The following is a 19,512-nucleotide window of genomic DNA, read 5'->3' as shown; positions in this document are numbered from 1 at the left end:
CGTAGAATATTACTCAACTGTGAAAAGGAATGAAACACTGACACCCTGCCACAAGGTGGATGAGCCTTGAAAACACGATGCCAAGTGAAAGAAGCCAGACACGAGAGGCCACATACTATATGATTCCACTCACATAAAATGTCCAGAGAAAGGGGCAGCCCCAGTGGAGCAGTGGTTTAGTGCCTCCTGCAGCCCAGGGTGTGATCCTAGACCCCTGGGATCAAGTCCCACATCAGGCTCCCTGCATGGAGCCTGCTTCTCCCTCTGCCTGTGTCTCTGCTTCTCTCTGTGTGTGTGTGTGTGTCTGTCATGAATAAATAAATAAAATCTTTAAAAAAATGTCCAGAGAAAGCAAATCTGCAGAGATCAAAAGAGGGTTACTGGTTGCCTACGGCCGGGGTTGGGACCCTAGGGGTTGACTATAATGGGTAGGGAATTTCTTTTCAGGGTGCTGACATGTTTTGGAATTAGATGATGGTGATGAAGGCACAACTTTGTGAGTGTGCTAAAACCCACTGAAATGGGCACTTTAAATGGGTGCAGTTTATGGTATGAGAATTCTATCTCAAGTTTATTTTAAGATTTTATTTATTTATTCATGAGAGACGAGAGAGAGAAAGAGAGAGAGAGAGGCAGAGACACAGGCAGAGGGAGAAGCAGGCTCCACGCAGGTTGCTCAATGTGGGACTCGATTCCAGACCCAGGATCATGCCCTGAGCCAAAGGCAGGCACTCAACTGCTGAGCCACCCAGGCGTCTCTCTATCTCAGTTTATTTTTATTTATTTATTTTTAAAGATTTTATTTATTTATTCTTGAGAGACAGAGAGAGAGAGAGAGAGAGAGAGAGGCAGAGACACAGGCAGAGGGAGAAGCAGGCTCCATGCAGGGAGCCCGATGTGGGACTCAATCCCAGGGCTCCAGGGACACGCCCTGGGCCGAAGGCAGGCACTAAACCGCTGAGCCGCCAGGGCTGCCCCCATCTCAGTTTAAAAAGAAGTTGGGGGGGGGATCCCTGGGTGGCGCAGCGGTTTGGCGCCTGCCTTTGGCCCAGGGCGCGATCCTGGAGACCCGGGATCGAATCCCACATCGGGCTCCCGGTGCGTGGAGCCTGCTTCTCCCTCTGCCTGTGTCTCTGCCTCTCTCTCTCTCTCTCTCTGTGACTATCATAAATAAATAAAAAAAAATTAAAAAAAAAATAAAAATAAAAATAAAAAGAAGTTGGGGGAGATGAGAATATCGATACTTGATACTCGATACTCGTCTGTCTCGGTCGGGCGTCTCCCAGGCTTGCAGCAGGCAGGTGGGGGTCATTGAGGAAGGCTCCTGAGGAGTGTGACTGGAGGCGTGTGCCTTGCATGAGGTCACAGTGGTCAGTGTCCCGAATCCAGGCTGCAGCATGGAAAAGAAGGCAAAGTACCGGGTCAGAGTACATTAGTGCAGTTAGGATCTTCTTTCCACAGTCTTGGTGGAAGGTTTGGGGTAAGCAGCTTCCAGCCTTTTTGAATTTGCATGAGGAAGAGCAGGAAGGAAGGGGGGGGGAGGAGGCAGCAGCTGTCAAGTGATTAGCAGAAATAGCTTTTCTGTACTTTATAGAATCTCACTCTTTTTTAAAATTTAAATTTATTTAACAAATGCTTATGTAGAACGAACCATGTGCCAGGCACTGTTCTCAGCACTTTACGAAAACGGACTCCTTCATTCCCCCCCACACATCCCACAACTCAGCAAGGTAGTTACTTTTCTTATTCTCCTTTGAACAAATGAGTACATTAAGGAACTGAGAGCTTGATGACTCGTTCAAGGCCACACAGTTGGTAAGAAGCAGAGCAGGGATTTGGACCCAAGCCCCAGAGTCCATGCCCTTAATGGGTACGGAATGCTGTCATTCACTTATTCATCATGTAAATGTCTATTGAGTGTTGACTATGTCATTTTGACAAGCCCCGAGGATTTGGTGGGAGGGAAAAAATCTCACTGCCTGGGCCGATGACTTCTTGTCAGCAGTTATGACGCACAAATAAAGGAAATGGATACAACCAAGTGCTCATTGCGAGTGAATTACTCCACGTTACAGATGAGCCTGAAAAGGGAGAGAGAGGACTTGCCCGTGTCCAAGGTCACCCAGCGGGAGGTAGGCAAGTCTGGCCAGGAGTCCAGCTGCCCATCTCTGCATCCTAAGTGTGTCACTGTGGATTTTTACAGGATGGAGGCCCAGGGGAGGGCAGTCAACGGAAGTTTCCACTGGTCCCTGCCTACCCCAGCTGCGGCCCTGCATGGGCGGGTTCTGGGCCTCGGACCAGCTTCCTTTCTGAGTGAGGAGGCTTGGGTGTCCCTCTCTAGCCACCTGGTAGAGGGCTGTAACTGAATCCTTCTGCTACCTTGTGTCCCTGAGGGGTCCAAACCTTGTGCCTGTTCAGCACAGGGAAGCTCAGGCCTGATTTGTGGGGACACGAGCCTGTAGGGAGGGTCCTGTGGACTGTCTGGTTCTGTAAGACCCTGCCATGTGCCAAAGGCAAAGATCCCCCTGGCTCACAGGTTTAGGCCAGAAAGTCTCAGCATTTCCAAACTGTTGACACTTGTGATGTAGCCAAAGTCCCCTAAGAGGCAGGATAGGGTGGTTCAGGGCTGGGGTCTGGGTCAGACCCACCACTTACTGACTGTGGGATGCCTTCCCAAGCCTGCATTTGCCTATCTGTAAAATGGGGGAATACTAGTTTCCATCTTGGGGCGCTGATGATGCAGTGGACGCCCCGTGAATGTTAGTAGCAACAATGTCTGACGCTGGACCGCACAACCCTGGGGACTCTCCGGCAGGAGATAGGACACTGGGTTGGACTCTTTAGGAGCAACTGCCTTCCAGATGGGACCTGAGCTCTGACCACTCCCCGCCCCAGTGCCTGGCATAGCTCCGTCATTGCTACTTAAGGGAAGTAGCATCTTCCCTTTCAGGGTTAGGGCAAGTTGTGTCCAAGCAGCTGTCTGCTGCTGACCAGCCCTCCGCCCTCTGCCCTCCACTGTTATCTGGGGGCTCCAGATGGAGCTCTTCTAACTCTAGAGGTCTCTTACAACAGGAAGTCAGCCTGGTGAAGCTCAGTTGGATGCTCTGTCTCCACGGCCTGTCATTCCCCTCTGGGGCCACTTTTCTTGGGACTTTGTGTTTTGTTTTTAAAGATTTTAGGGGCAGCCTGGGTGGGCCAGTGGTTTGGCGCTGCCTTCGGTCCAGAGCATGATCCTGGGGACCCAGGATCGAGTCCCACGTCGGGCTCCCTGCATGGAGCCTGCTTCTCCCTCTGCCTATGTCTGTGCCTCTCTCTCTCTCTCTCTCTCTCTCTCTCTGTGTGTGTCTCTCATGTAAATACATAAAATCTTTATTTATTTTTTAAAAAGATTTTATCTATTTATTCATGAGATGCACAGAGAGAGGCAGAGACACAGGCAGAGGGAGAAGCAGGGAGCCCGATGCAGGACTCGATTCCAGATTCGGGATTCACACCCTGGGCCAAAGGAGACCCTTAACCACTGAGCTACCCAGGCGTCCCTCTTGGGGCTTTTTGGATGATCAAGTTTAAATTATTTTTTTCTTTGCTTGTGGTCATTTATTAGTCCTACTGTGTGCCAAGAACTGAGACAGGCACGTATGAGGTCAGTGCCGTGGAAAAGCATGCAGCCCAGGCCTTCGGCATGCCACATGAAAGCTAGGATATGGCTAAAGGGTATGATAAATGGTATCAAGGAAATGAATAGGCTCAAAGGACAGTATAGGGAAGGAAGAGACAGCCTTGCTGAGGAGGAGGTGGGGGAAGATGTCCCAGGAGGAGGGACCAGCACAGATGAGTCCCTGAAGCTAGAGAATCTCCTTAGCCCCTGATCCAGGTCTCCAACCTGTCTGGAATTCTCAGTTACTTAGGCCTCCCTCCTCTTTCACTGTCAAGTGAACTAATTAGTGGTCCAAGAAGAGAGGACAGCTTGTGCAAAGGCCGTGTGGTAGGAAGAGATGGTAGGTGCATTCGTGTCCTGGGGCTGACATTAAAAAGTACCACAAACTGGGTGGCTTAAACAGCAGAAACTTTCTACCTCACAGTTTGAAGGCTAGAAGTCTGAGATCAAGGCGTTGGCGGGGTTGGTTCCTTCTGGGGCTTGAGGGAGAATCTGTTCCATGCCTTTCTACTAGCTTCTGCTGTTGCCGGTAATCTTTGGCATTCCTTGGCTTGTTGAGGAATAACCCAGACTTGTGCCTTCATCCTCACATGGTGTTTTCCCTGTATGAGTGTCTGTGACCATATCTCCCCCCGCTTTTTTTTTTTCAAATCTCCCCTTTTTATAAGGACACCAGTTATATTGGATTAGAGGTCTCCCCAGTCCAGTATGACCTCATCCTAGTTACACTTACAATGACCTATTTCCAGATAAGGTTACATTCAGAGATACGAGGTAGGACACATGAATTTTGTGGGTGGTGGGGAGGAGGGTTGGCACCCAATGGAAGCCATAAAAATGTGTTCTAGAAACAGCAAGGCTAGCCTGGCTGGGGGAGAGTGAAGGGGGCTGGTGGGCCACAGTATGGAGTAGGGGACATGTTCTGGGCTTCGCAGGCCTGTTCTGAGTACGTCATTTCATCTGGAGAAAAGGAGAGCCTGTGGAATAGTTAGAGGAAGTGCAGACACTCATGGGCAGTGTGCCCATGGGCTTGCAGGAGTTGAAGTCCTAATGGTGGAGAAGGAGGAAATCGTGACCACTTGGCCCTGGGGACAATGCCTGGCTGTGTCCCAGCCACCCAGAAGAACATGCTGGCTAATGAGCAAAGCCTTCCTTAGGGAACAGGGACTGGGCCACACTGGGATTCAAATCCAAGTTCACCAGTTTTCACTGTGTGACCTTGGGTAAGTTACTGGGCCTCTCTGTTCCCATTCTTTCATTTGTGCAATGGGGATGCCATCCAGAGGATTAAGTGGAAGAAAGCACACAGCTGGAGGAGCACAATCAGGGCTCCCTGTGTGCAAACTGCTCTGAGACACCATCTGGTGACTTCCTCACCAACCCATTTTACAGATGAGGAAAACAAGCTCAGAAGGTCACTCAGTAAGAAAGTAGCAAAGACATGACCTGAGCCTGCCCATTTCTCAAGCATGCACCAGATTCCCCTCCACATACTTTCAAAACATGTCAGCATCCCTCTTCCTATCATGGAGGTGAGCCCAGGCCATCTCCTCTGGATCCCTTCTACATTTGGTGGCAAAGGATTACTCAGATATGGCTGGTAGGGAGCCGTGTGCAGTTCTTGCAAACCCGTGTCTGGCTATGTTTGGGTCTTATTCCGTGGAGGAGAGAAAATTCTGATTGCTTTAAACAAGCCAGGCTCTGCGTACGTAGCCAAGCTGGTTTCATACTCAGGGAGGCCAACTTGGGCCAACACAATGGGTATGTGCCCATTTTCCAGATGGTGGAAGAGGTTTACGGGAGGAAAGGACTTGCCTCTGTTGGGGGGACGAGGAGCTGGGCCCCCTCAGACCCTGCGCTGGCCACCACCGCAGGATCTGCTCACTTTGCTATGCAGCTTCCTCCCCAGTGGACAAATGCCTGCCCCCGGTGCACTGTCCCCTGGGGAACAAGGGCTCCTTATTCTAACCCTGCTGTGTCTGCTGTGTCTGTACAAGGCTCAGCATATGGCAGGAAGACACAGTGGGCTGGCCTTGTGGGCCCTGGGGTGATACCAAGGGCACCAGTCAGAGTTCCATCCCCACCCCCCACCCCCGCCTCTGCCCTTCTGAGCTGGGAGGAGCCCTGAGGGATGGGAGAGGAGGTGCTGTCCTCAGATGCCTGCACTATTTTTGGAGCTGCTTTGATCCCGATTGCCTGGCACGTGGGCTGTGACAGGCACTTGGAGCAGACCCCGCTTGGCTACAGTCAGCCATGCGTGCGGGCTTACCCTACAGTGGCTCTTACCCCAGCACTTCTGGAACTGGGCGCAGACTCTCATCCTCCAAGCTGGTTGCCTTTTATTTCTTTCACTTTCCTAACTGCCAGGCCGAGAACCTCCAGGACAGTGTTGAATAGACAATGCCAGAGTGGACATCCTTGCCTTGTTCCTGATCTGAGGGGGGGGATGTATTCCATCTTCTAGCATAGAGTATGATGTTGATTGTGATTTATCAGCTTGAGGAAGTTCCCTTCTATTCTTCGTTTGTTCAGTGCTTTTGTCATGAAGAGGTTTAGATTATGTCAAGTGGTTTTTTTTTTTTTTCTGAAAGACGCCTTCTTTTAAAATGCCCCCAGGCAAGCCCACTCTTCCGAGGGTGAAATCTCAAATGCAGAGCCAAATAGTGATTTGCCAAACTGCTGTTCACGCACCGGGTGTCACGGCTCTGAAACAGGTGTTAAAATGATGCCTTGTTGGCAAAACAGCAGTGGCCACTGCTCTTACCTTGGGCCAGGAAGGCAGTCCAGCAGGAGGGAGGAGGGTTGAGGTCGGGGCTGCAGCAGGCAGCAGGCCCCCCTGGCCCCAGCCCCCTTGGCACTCACTCCGGCTCTGCCCCCAGGCCTACGAGAAGCGCTTCCCCACCTGCCCGCAGATCCCCGTCTTCCTGGGCAGCGAGGTCCTGCGCGAGTCCCGCAGCGCCGACGGGGCGGTGCACGTGGTGGAGCGGAGCTGCAGGCTGCGTGTGGAGGCTCCCCGGCTGCTGCGGAAGGTGGGTGGGGAGGAGGGGACACCCCGCGGAGGAGCAGAACGGGAGGGGTGGGGGGCACGGGGACCTGGGGACCTGGGGTGGGTTCAGGTGGTGGACTGAATGTGTGGGAGTGTAGTTGCCCCTAAGGTACTGGGGTTGGAGTGTGGGTCACTGGCTCGTCTGTCTGCCAAGGCCCTAGGCCTAGGGGCTGCTTGATAGGCTGAGGACTAGGGCCAGGGCTGGAGGGCAGGTGCGGGGGCGGGGAGGCGGGTCTAGGGGCGCAGTGCAGGGCTTGGGATCCCGGCCAGAGGGTGGGCAGGCGCAGGGCCTCAAGGAGGCCCCATGTCCTGCAGGCCCCCGCTGTCCCTTCCCTTGCAGATTGCAGGCGTTGAGCACGTGGTCTTCGTGCAGAGAAACGTGCTGAACTGGAGGGAGAGGACCCTCCTCATCGAAGCCCACAACGAGACCTTTGCCAGCCGCGTCATGGTCAATGAGAACTGCAGCTACACGGTGCGCCTGGGCCCTGCACTCCGTGCATCACCCCCCCTCCCTTGCCCCCAGGACTTGTCACAAAAGATGTGGGACACTTGGGACACTCACTTACATCTGCAATTCAGATACACAGCTGATACTTATGTCTTCGTTTAAGTAGTTTCCAATATTGCTCAGGACATACTTAACAAAATGTTACTCTTTGTTTCTCTGAAATTCAAATGTGGCACTCTGTATTTTGCTGGTGAAATCCAGCAACATGCCTCCCTCTTCCTCTTCTCTCTTTCCTTTCCTTCCTCCGTGAAAAACGCGCCTTCATTTAGTTTCTTCTGTAAAATGGGGTTAAGGATTGCACCTGACACTTGGGTTGTATTGAGACTTAAAGGAAGTAAAGTATCCAAACCCCTTAGAAGAGTGCCTGGCCCTAAGCCCTCTATGTGTGTTACCTCTTAATATAATTAAGAGTGAATGCTATTGTTTTCCGGTCTACACTGAGCACCTACTATGTGCCAGGCACACTGCCAGGGCACCCAGGGGTGGACAAGTCTGCCTGACTGTTGGTCTCACAAGGACTTCCATTCCAGTGGGACACCGACAGGAAAAAAAAGTCAACATATTCTTACAGCTTTGTCGCAAGTGCTAAGAAGGGGTCCAGCAGACAGGATTAGGGAAGGGAAGGGGAGAGGCACTGTCTTAGGTGACAGTGTCCCTCCGGCCTCTCTGAGGAGTAGCCACTGAAGCTGAGAGCTGACAGTTGAGAGGGCTGGGAATAGAGTTCTGGGGTTGGAACAGCATGTGTGAAGACCCTGAAGTAGGCGAGTGAAGTCTGGGGATGGGGGCTATAGGAACAGGGTCCTGCTGGCCCAGGGGCTGGAGGAGTCTGGAGGCATTTGCCACTTTCTTGCTGAGTGAAATTGGGCAAGTTGCTTCCCCTTTCCAGGCCCACCCCTTGCCTATCTGCCACCAGAACCTGCCTCATCAGGTGCTGGCAGGAGCAAAAGAGATAATGTAGGTAAAGCCCCCTTAGCCTGTGCTAGATCTCTAGTGGTGGTTTTCATGATGCTAAGTCGAGCGTCGTAACTCTGGTGCATTAGAGATGTTTCAGGGGAAGCCTCCTCCATAGGGGGGCATTGCTTTGTTCAACTCTCTGGTCCCTAGCACTTGGCATGGTGCCTTATATACAGCAGGTGTTCAGTAAATGCCCACTGCTTTTTCTTTCCACACATCCAGCTTCCTTTAGGGCCTTCTGGCAGCTGGGCCCAGGATGTTCAGATGTTTACCTGTAGGAAAGTGTGGGTGGCAGTTTTTCAATAAGTCACTTTTAGGGCAATATTTCTGAGAGTGAGTTTAGCCAGTAGCTGAATCAGCATCACCAAGGCTACTTGGGAAATGCAGGTTTCCAGGCTCCACACTGGACCCATTTGGCTCAGGCATCTGCATATTTAACAGACTCCTTCTGCCCACAGTAATGTTTCTGCCCCCATGTTTGTGAAGTATGCAGCCTGGGTCTGCATAGTAGCTGTGTCAACCAAGTTTGTCCTTGCTTATATATATGTTAATTTTAATAAATAGTATATGTAAATAAAAGTAAATATATTAATATAATATAATAAATAAAAATAAATATAATATATAATATATAATATATAATATATAAAAATATATAATAAATACTTCAAAATATATATCTAAAATATATACTAGTTTATGCATAACTTGCTTATATATAATTATATATCAAATATGTTACTCATTTAAATATATAAATATTAATAAACACAACAGTTACATTTAAATATAAATAAATACAACAGTTTTTTAATTTTTAATTTATATATATATATATATATTTTTTTATATAACAGTTTTTAAGGGAGAGGCATGCAGATACCAGACCCACTTTCTCTGGTCCCTTCAAGAGAAGGCTCTTTGTTTTCTAACACTTCGAACTGTTCTCTGAGCAGGGCTGCTGCCCCCACCCTCTGGTGTTGCCAGGCTGTGAGATGCTGTCCGTTGCATGCTCTGGCTAGGCCCACATCACCAAGAGAGCCCCCCGGGGGAGGGCGTGACGTCCCCTGCACTGAGACCTTGTCATCACCCCTGCCTGGCTTTCAGGTCCACCCTGAGAATGAAGAGTGGACGTGCTTTGAGCAATCTGCCTCACTCGACATCCGGTCCTTTTTTGGCTTCGAAAGTGCCCTGGAGAAGCTTGCCATGAAGCAGTACACAGCCAACGTCAAGAGGGTAAGGGGTGGGCTCCGTCAGTCACCAGGAGGAAGGTACATAGACCTCAGAGCCTGCTGTCCTGGCTCAGAACCCACTTTGTCACCTGACAACCCAAGTGACATTGGGCAAGATCGATCCTTCACCTTCCTTAGCCTCAGTCTTCTCATCCATAGAATGGGTGTCCAAATAATGACCATAACACACAAGATAAGTGGAAACTACTCAGCCCATATTGGAGGCACCATAATATTATCCTGATGCTCCCTGATGTCTGGGGCTTGTGTGATAAACTCTGGACAGAGGGAGGGCTTTCTGGGATGCTTTCTCCTGGTTAAAAAGGTTGCTGTGTAAAGATCTCTGGCCCATCACTGAGTATGGAAGACTTTCCATATAATGAAACAGGTGAAACTCCTTTAGCAAGATATTTTATCCAATGTGTTATCCACAGAAAACTTATTAATGAATTATTTTACATTTTTTTGTTCCGTATAAACTCTTGGAAATGCAGCTCATATTTGACACAGCACATCTCCCTTCAGACCAGCAGCATTTCAACTGCTCAATAGCCACATGTCAGGGTTGGGACTGCGGCCAGGTAGGGGTGACTCCCAGGCTGACGCGGTTATCCCGCTCTCCAGCCCTGGTTCTCATGTGCCTCTGGTCTCTCTGGCTTCCAGGGGAAGGAGGTGATTGAGCATTACCTGAACGAGCTCATCTCCCAGGGCACCTCTCACATTCCCCGGTGGACGCCTGCCCCCGTCCGCGAGGAGGACGCCCGCTCCCAGGCTGGGCCGAGGGATCCTGGCGCCCTGGAGGCTGACAGGCCCTGCAGCGCCCCAGGCCCTGCTCCTGAGACAGTCATTACAGACGGTAGGTCCCTGCGGCTCAGGCCAGCTGGCTGGGTCCGTGTCCTTGACCCCCGCCCCCAACCACCCAGTCCCTGGAAGCCCCCTTAAGGTTTGCTCACTCTGTGGGGGGAGAATTGCTGCGCATCCCCTTGGGAGTGGGTCTGGGACCTGGAATGACTCAGCTTCCTCCCTTTCCTGCTGCTTCATCCTCTCTTCTTTCCAGCCCAAGAGCCAGAACTGGTTTATTTCTAAATCAGGAATTGATCTGATCTGGTGCCTGAGGGCTGCCCTTTTCTCTGGTTTTATTACTATTTTTAATTTTATGAGTAATGCACGATGATGGTAGAAAAAAAATTCAAACTTCTTGGAAGATGTAAATTTAGGAAATAAGACTCCTTTCTTCTGCCTTGAGGCAACAATAGTTTTGTGTTTGTATTTCCTGAACTATCTAGGCATCGATATGTATGTAACATGTACACACACACATGTATACAGGCATGCACACGTGTATAGTTTATGTTGAATGAATGAGAGCATGTTATACATTCTACTTGATGTTTTGCTTATTTTCATTTACCAATGTTGCTTGAACAGCTTTCTGTATCACTGCATTTGTCTTAGCACTTTGCAGTATTTCATGGTGTGGTTGCACCATAACTTATTTACTGATAAACATTTAGTGATTATTGGTTATTTTCAGTTAATTTAGCTAATCTTCCATTGATGGACATTTAGGCCCTCGGTTTTTTATTTTTATTTTTTAAAATATTTTATTTATTTATTTATTAGAGAGAGAGAGAACAGGCATAAGCAGGAGGAAAAGCAGAGGGAGAGGGAGAAGCAGGCTCCCCAACCCGAGGCTCAAACCCAGGACCCTAAGATCATGACCTGAGCTGAAGGCAGGTGCTTAACCAACTGAGCCACCTGAGAACCAGGTGCCCCGGTTCTCATTTTTTAAAAATATAAATAATATGTATATCTTTGTACCTAAGGTTGTTTTATATTTGTATAAGTATATATGTAGCATAAAATTTTTAAAGTAGAATTGCTGGGTCAAAGATTATATGCAGCTGAAATTTTGGCAGATTTACCAGTTAGGCCTGCAGAGAGGTTGTAGTAACCAGTGTTCCCACCAAAGGTATGTAGCTGCGTCTGTTCCTGACACCATGCCAGCTCTCCACAAGACTATTTAATTTTTTTTTTTTTAATTTTTTTTTTTAATTTATTTATGATAGTCACAGAGAGAGAGAGAGAGAGAGGCAGAGACACAGGCGGAGGGAGAAGCAGGCTCCATGCACCGGGAGCCTGATGTGGGATTCGATCCCGGGTCTCGAGGATCGCGCCCTGGGCCAAAGGCAGGCGCCAAACCGCTGCGCCACCCAGGGATCCCTCCACAAGACTATTATTAAATGTTTTAAACTGACGGGTGCCTGGGTGGCTCAATCAGTTAAGTGTCTGCCTTCAGCTGAGGTCATGATCTCAGGGTCCTGGGATCGAGCCCCATGTCATGTCCCTCTGCCTCTCTGCACTGCCACCCCCCTCACTTGCTCATGAGTTTGCTCTCACAAATAAAAAAATTAATTGTTAAAAATAAACTGAAAGCAGAAAGAGACCACTGGTAGGTGAGTGGGGCCAAATATTATTTTCTTGTGCTTAGTGACTCTGTATTGCTTTTTTGTGAATCTCTGTTCTTGAACTGTGTCTATTTTCCTATTTGCCCATTGATTTCTTACTGCTTTGTAAGAGCTCTTCGCATTGAAGGCAATTAGCCTTTTGTCATATTTTAGATTTTAGTTGACATGGGAAATGTTCACAGTATAATGTTAAAATTAGAAAAATGAAAAACCAACCCTAGGACACAATACATATAGGACACTATACATACCCCATGAATTCAGTTTTAACCATATGCATGTGTGCTCATGATGATTCGGTTTTTCCTCTGGGGCCAGTGAAGTGTAGGGCTTGGCTTTCTTGGAGACAATGCCATGGAACCACTACTACATCGGGGGCAGTGTTTGGGGAGAACAAAATTCATTTGTTCAACGAGTACTTACTCTGTACCAACTACATGCACTAGCTGGCTGCTGTGGTACGTGCACTTTAAAATATTTTAAAAATTAAAACTCTGCCCCTTCTTGTGCACACTGCCGGGTGGTCATGCCCTCTGCCTCCCTCATTTTGCATCAGGCTTGTCCTTCCTTCTCCGTCTGCTCTGTCCACCAGCAGGGCCGGTGCTCAGGAAGGCTGGCAAGAGGCAGAGTCATGCCCCTTCCGCCCTGCTGTGGATCACTGTGCCTTTGTTCTCAGGAGAAAGGGGCCTTCACAGCTGCATAGAGGCCGGAAGGAGGCTGGTATCTCCTGCCTCCCTCGTGCTTTCTCCCTCATCCTCTCCATACCCCCTTCCCGTCTTCCAGCATGTCCACTTCTGACCACTCTGAGGTGTTTGGGGGTCTGGATGCTCCCCACCCCACCAGCATCTCTCCTGCCTCTGTTTACCCAGATGCCTACTGATCTCCAGCCCTGGACTTTTTTTTTTTGTTTTAGAGGGAACCATTGGTTCCTGCTGCTGGACGTGCACACATTCCATTTATGTTCTTACTGTGCACACAAAAAATGAGGTGTGCCCACGGGGGCAGCAGTGGCCGTCTGCCCACTGCTGAGATGCTAACATGCTTATGAGCCTCACCACACCAGCACCTGCCACCCCAATAGTTAAGAGTGGGTGCCGGGACCTCAGGTGGGAACCTAGCCTCTAAATGCCTGCACACGCTGACCCCAAACAGCCCAATCGTGTAGGTTGGAACTGAACACTGGGAATGCTCTGTGCAGCTCCCGGGCTGTATTTTGGGGTCTAAGAAAAGCCTCAGACCCACAAGGGGGCCGGGAAGTGGGAAGGCAAAAAGAATCGTATTTATGTACCATCTCTTTTATGCTGGGTGCACCGCATGCACTCACTTGCGACTTAATTTCTCTTGACCTCAGTTTTGTCTTCTGTGAAGTGGGGACAGTAGTGTGTCTGCCTCACAGGGGCGTTGGGAGAGCTCACTGAGATGATGCATGTCTAGAAACATGAACACATATCATTAATAATCTTCAGAGGGCAGGACAACTCCAGGGGATGGGAATTACCTTGATTTCCAAGGGTCAAAGGACAAATCACTTGCCACAGTGAGATCCGGGCTGGCCCCACCCTGAGTTTTCAGAATCACCTCAGAAATGGGTCAGCAAGACCAGAGCGTGTGGAGCCCACACGGCTGCTCTTTGGTGAAAGGGCCACTGTACTCCACGTTTCAGATCCGAGGTGGCCAGTAAGGTGAGGGTTCCAGAAAGGGTAGACCACCTGGTGAGGAGAGTGGCATTGCCCTCTGGTCCTGACCTCCCCATCTTCTCCTGCAGGGGACAAGCTGGATGCAGACTACATTGAGAGGTACCTGGGCCATCTCACGCCTGTGCAGGAGAGCTGCTTGATCCAGCTTCGGCGCTGGTTGCAGGAGACCCACAAAGGCAAGGTGGGTGCAGAGCTGGGATCTATGAGAGAACACATCCAATGATGGCTACTCACCTCAGGCATGGGGGCAGGGGACAGGTAAATAAGCTGATGTAATTAGCAATCCTGGAAACCTCTATTTTGCCTTCTTTTTTTCTTTAAATTCAATTAAATGAACATATAACTGTATTATTAGTTTCAGAGGTATAATTCAGTGCTTCGTCAGTTGCATACAATACCCAGGGCTCATTACTTCAAGTGCCCATCACCTGGCTCCCCTATATTGCCTTCTTTTTATATGTATTGTCTCATGTATCTATAATGCACGCTGTGCGTACCACTGATCGTGGGGTTTCTCATCCTCTGCTCTGTTGACATTTGAAACCGGACAGTTCTTTATGGGGTGGGGCTGTCCTGTGCCCTGTAGGGTGCCGAGCAGCATCCTGGCCACCACCACTAGATGTCAGGAGCTCTTCTCCCCCATTTGTGACAACCAAAAGTGGCTCCAGGCTCTAAGCCCCATAACATGCATGTTCATCATGCATGTAGGTCCCAAGCATGGACTTGCCCTTCATCTTTGTTGAATAGGATCTTTGAGCTTGCAGTTCTTTCCTGTCCCCTCCTCATGCTGTGGCGGGGCGGGGCGGGGTGGGGCAGATAAGGGAGGTAGTTTCACGTTGGGCTGTGATTTAACCTGTCTGCCCTCTGTTTTCTCATCTGTGAAAGGGGGATAATGGTAGCACATGCCATCTGGAGTGAATTACAAGGGACAGTCCGCATAAGGTGCCTAGAGTTGTGTCTGGCTCAGTATGAGCAGGATAGGGGAGCTTTAACTGGGGCTGGGTTTCCCTGCCTGTTGATATTTGCCTGAGGGAAGGAAGGAGAGTTGGCAGGGTCTTAGCTTGTCACCTTGGTGTATCAGTTAGACTCTGCATTACGTGTGGTAGGAACGCAGCTTGAGGGCACCTGGGTGGCTCAGTGGTAGAGCCTCTGCCTTCGGCTCAGGGCGTGATCCTGGGGCCCTGGGATCAAGTCCCACATCGGGCTCCCCGCAGAGAGCCTGCTTCTCCCTCTGCCTGTGTCTCTGCCTCTCTATCTGTGTTTTTCATGAGTAAATAAATAAAATCTTAAAAAAAAAAAAAAAAAGGAATGCAGCTTGAGTCAAGGCAAAGAAATAAAGAGAGGAATATTTATTGGCTCATGGAACTGTTGAGCGGGGTGTATTAATTTTCCAGGGCTGCTGAAAGAAAATGCTACAAACTGAGTGGCTCAGAACAACAGAAACTTATTCTCACAGTTCTGGAGGCCAGGTCTGAAATCAAGGCGTGGGCAGGGTTGGTTCCTTCTGGAGGCTCTGAGGGAGAATCTGAGCCATGCCTCCTCCCTCCTGGCTCCTGGTGGCTGCCATCGGTCCTTGGCTTGTCGATGTGGCGCTCCAGTCCTGGCTCCGTCATCACGTGGCCGCCTTCTCTCTGTGCATCCTGTGTGTGTATCCAAATTCCCCTCCTGGAGTAGAGGGCCCACCTCCAGCATGACCTCATTTTAGCTAATTATATCAGTATAGATTCACTTCCAAATAAGGTCCCATTCTGAGGTTCTGAGTGGACATGAATTTTGAAGAGATGTCATTGAGTCTAGCACAAGGGGCCACGCAACCTGTCTCAGGGGTGTCCTGAACCAGGACTCACACACAATTGGGACCTCTGAGCTCTTGTATCTGTTTAGTTCTCTGCTGCATCCCCGTCAGACTCCCTGCCCTGTTGAGCTTGGAGCTGTGGCTGCCCTGGTAGCTTGCAGGCTAACCTCTGTCACTGCAGAGCAAGGGGTTCAGGACCCATTCTTCTGATTTAAATTGTCTGAGTGCTCTGATTGGGTTGTGCCACCGCCGAGACCACGGGAATGGACACATGCTGAGTGGCCACACCGGGTAAAACCAGGATTGGTGTTGGGGCGTGGGGAGGAAAGGCAGCTCCCCCAAAAGAAAAGAGATACGTGAGGAGGGAGGAACGTCTGGCAGCCAAAACTCACAGATATTCACCACAGCTCATCCTTGACAGCGTCGTGATTAACCGTATGGTCCTTCTCCCGGTAAGTATTTTGCAGATAAGACAGGAGACTCGTTTTCCATAATTTTGTGGGCTGGGTTAGGGAACACCATTCCACAGGCTTTCTCCTTCTCTTAGATTCCCAAAGATGAGCACATCCTTCGGTTCCTGCGGGCTCGGGACTTCCACCTGGACAAAGCCCGGGAGATGCTGTGCCAGTCCTTGAGCTGGCGAAAGCAGCACCAGGTGGATCTGCTCCTTCAGACCTGGCGACCCCCTGCCCTCCTGGAGGAATTCTATGCAGGCGGCTGGCACTACCAGGACATAGGTGCGTCCCTTTACCTACAGAATGCACAGCGCACACTTTGGTCACTTCCAAAGACGCTTTGGAAGCCACTTTTCATGTTGGCATCTTCGTATTTTTTCCTCTTGGACTCATCTGGGTATCTGGAGATGCCCTTGGGGTTCACTCAGCCATGAGGAAGGTAGGGCTGGAATGGACATCTGAGCTCAAAATGGCATTTCTCACGCAGTGGCAGGGTTAGCCCACCCTTGCTTTTGATCACTGGGATCGCACACCTAAGGGCTGCATGAGTATGCGTTTGTGCTCCGGGATTGCTGTAGCAAATTACCACAAACTGGGTGGCTTGAGGCAACAGAGATGTATCTTCTCATAGTTCTGGAGGCAGAAGCCCCAAATCAAGGTGTGGGCAGGGCCATGCTCCCTGCAGTGCTCTAGGGGAGAACCTCTGTCCGCCTCCTCCAGGTCCCGGTGACTCCAGGCCTTCCTTGGCTTGTTGCCACAGCACCCCAATCTCTGCCTGTCTTCACATGGCTTCCATCTGGGTGCCCCTCTGTGTCCTCTCTTCTTACGAAGACCCCAGGTCACTGGATTTAAGGCCCCCACTGATCTAGTAGGATTTCATCTCAGGGTCCTTAACTAATTTCATCTGGAGACTATTTCCAAATGCAGTCACATACAGAGGTTCTGGGTGCACATGAACTTTTGGAGGAGGCTATTCAACTCACGACAAATAACTTCTCTTGGTTTCTTACTAAGCTGCCCTTCACGCAGGTGCCCATTATGCTTTTCAATGCCCTTTATGTAAAAATTCATATCTATTGATTAGGGTGAGTGCTTGACTCTCCTGAAGCGCCGGTTGGAGCACTTTATTTTAATATACAGTCACTCCTCATTATTCATGGATTCCATATTTGTGAATTTGCCTACTCACTAAAATTTATTTGTAACCCCCCCCAAGTCAATACTCAGGGTGCTTCTCCGATCAATTACGAATGTGGACAGAGTGGCAAAAAATCAGTTGTCTGACCTGCGTGTCCCCCAGCTGAGATTGAACAGGATGTCCCTCTGCCTTTTTGTTTCAGCTCTTACATGTTAACAAGTTAACAAGAGTCCTTTTTAAAGTCAATTTAGTACTACTTTTTATTAAAAAAAAAAGATTTTATTTATTTATTCGACAGAGGGAGAGAAAGAACACAAGCAGGGAGGGGCGGCAGGCAGAGGCAGAGGGAGGAGCAGGCTCCTGGCTGAGCAGGGAGCCCGATGAGGCGCTAGATCCCAGATCCTCGAGATCATGACCTGAGCTGAAGGCAGACGCTTAACCAACTGAGCCACCCAGGTGCCCCCACTACTTTTTTTTTTTTTTTCGTTTTTGTGGTTGTGTGTGTGTGTGATTTTGCTCGTTAGAATGGCCCCCAGGCGAAGTGTGGAAGTGCTGACTGGTGTTCCCAAGCACAGGAAGGCTGTGATGTGTCTCATGGAGAAAATGTGTGCGTTAGTTAAGCTTCATCTGGGCTTGAGTGTGGTGCTGCTTGTTCAATAGATTTTTTGTCTTTGTTGTCTTTGTTTTCTTTTTTTTGTTTTGGCTTGATGCTGATCAATCAACAGTACATGTATGTACTCCATAAGGTGTCCTTAAATAGAAACACACACAGGACAAGGTTATGTATAGATCAGTTGACAGAAATGTTATGTTTAGAGCCTCTCAGGGACCTTACTCCATATTTTTCCTTTGAAGGGATGCATCATTATTCCCCAAATTCAGTGTTCTAGGTAACTTTTAGAAAACAATCACTATCGGGGTGCCTGGGGGGTCAGTCGGTGAAGCATCTGCCTTCAGCTCAGGTCATGATCCCGGGGTCCTGGGACCGAGCTCTGTGTCAGACTCCCTGCTGAGCTTCTCCCTCTCCCTGCCCCCCCTTTTTTTTCCTCTCCCTGCCCCTTGCTTGTGCTCTCTCTCTTTCTCTCAAATAAAATGTTAAAAAAAAAAACCCAAAACATCACTACCCTGAATAATAAGAATCGACTGTATTAGTAGATACTTCCTTCTTTTTCCTATTTGCTTTAGTTGACAGCAAGCGAAGAGACAACATTATCCACTCTCTCCAAACTCCTTCATAAAATGGTTCATATCTTAAAAAAAAAAAAAGCTTTAAAATAAACATTCAGTTTTAGGACGAGTTTTCAGAACAGTGGCTAAGGTCATGTAGAGAGTTGCTGCAAGCCCCTCGCCCCGTTTCCTCTGCAATGTAAATCCATATTCGTAAATATGTGGATGGGACGGGTGGGCTGAGCCATAGGAGCCTTCTCTGAGGAGAGGTTTGGGCCTGCCCTCTCACCAGCACCCCTGAAATAATGTCCCTTCTCTTTGCTCGGCCTCCTCGCCTACAAAGACGGCCGCCCCCTCTATATCCTGCGCCTGGGCCATATGGACACCAAAGGCTTGATGAAGGCCGTGGGGGAGGAGGCTCTGCTGAAGCATGTGAGTCGGGGTCCCCCGCTCCCTGGATCCCAGGGCTACCCGCGGGTGGAGCAAACGTGCCAAGTGCACGTTTGCCAGCACATTCTCCGCTTTCCAGGTTCTTTCTGTCAACGAGGAAGGACAGAAGAGATGTGAAGGGAACACAAAGCAGTTTGGCCGTCCTATCAGGCAAGAACCCCCGCCAGGAGCCAGTTCCCCTGAAATAGTAAAAACAGCAAAGGTCCATTGGGCATAGACGCTGGGCCGGCCAGCATGCTGGGTACTTTACAGAAAGGTCCTCACTGAATTCTTACAATGATCCTGTGAGGCAGGGACTGTTCTTGTTCCTGTGGGGAGACTGAGGCTCAGATGCTCAGCCAAGGCTGCTGCTAAGTGGGTAAGTGGCAGCGCCGAGATTTGAACCTGCTCCTGTCCGCTTCGGGCTCCAGGATGTTATCCCCTGTGCCACATCGCCCCCTGGACCTTGCTTTCCGAGGCAGCTCTGCGCCTCCCACCCCCAAGCACCACCTTGACTCTGTCTTCCAGGCAGGTGGACTTGCAGGTGTCTCTGCACATCCAGTAACCCCCACCCCTCTCCGACTTCCCCAAACTCCTCTGCCGGAAATCAGTTTCCCACGTGAGCACTTGCGGTGTACTGAAGCTTCCTGAACTGTAGCTCGCTCATCTGTCATGTGGGGACAACATCACCAGTCCCGGGGGTTCTGTGTGGATCAGGGACAACGACCGTTGAGGGCCCCGCAGATGCGTGTGTTAACACTCCGCAGTGGGTGCTTCTGAAATCCCGGATTCCTGTTGTCCTTGTCCAGTCCAGGCGCATCCTGAGGCTGCAGCTTCTTATTCCAGAGTAGCCTGATCTTTGGGAAGATTAAGTTCCTTTGCTTTTTTTTTTTTTTTTTAAAGATTATTTATTTATTTATTCGTGAGAGACACACAGAGAGAGAGGCAGAGACACAGGCAGAGGG

The 19,512-nt window shown here is 49.7% G+C and overlaps 1 protein-coding gene across 1 annotated transcript in view; it reads left to right on the top strand.

Annotated features, from left to right (window-relative positions):
- The window catches only part of SEC14L5 (SEC14 like lipid binding 5), a 38,643-nt gene that overhangs the window by 10,887 nt on the left and 8,244 nt on the right, over nt 1–19,512 (top strand). The window contains exons 3-10 of the mRNA XM_041747189.1: nt 6,538–6,687; nt 7,045–7,176; nt 9,274–9,402; nt 10,062–10,254; nt 13,632–13,744; nt 15,906–16,095; nt 18,462–18,550; nt 18,648–18,718. Of these exons, the coding sequence (XP_041603123.1) occupies nt 6,538–6,687; nt 7,045–7,176; nt 9,274–9,402; nt 10,062–10,254; nt 13,632–13,744; nt 15,906–16,095; nt 18,462–18,550; nt 18,648–18,718 (1,067 nt within the window). The remainder of the gene's footprint in view (nt 1–6,537; nt 6,688–7,044; nt 7,177–9,273; nt 9,403–10,061; nt 10,255–13,631; nt 13,745–15,905; nt 16,096–18,461; nt 18,551–18,647; nt 18,719–19,512) is intronic.

This window comes from Vulpes lagopus, chromosome 3 (genome assembly GCF_018345385.1).
Source record: "Vulpes lagopus strain Blue_001 chromosome 3, ASM1834538v1, whole genome shotgun sequence".
In the NCBI taxonomy this organism is placed as follows: domain Eukaryota; kingdom Metazoa; phylum Chordata; class Mammalia; order Carnivora; family Canidae; genus Vulpes; species Vulpes lagopus.
This window is presented reverse-complemented; position numbering and strand designations above follow the sequence as displayed.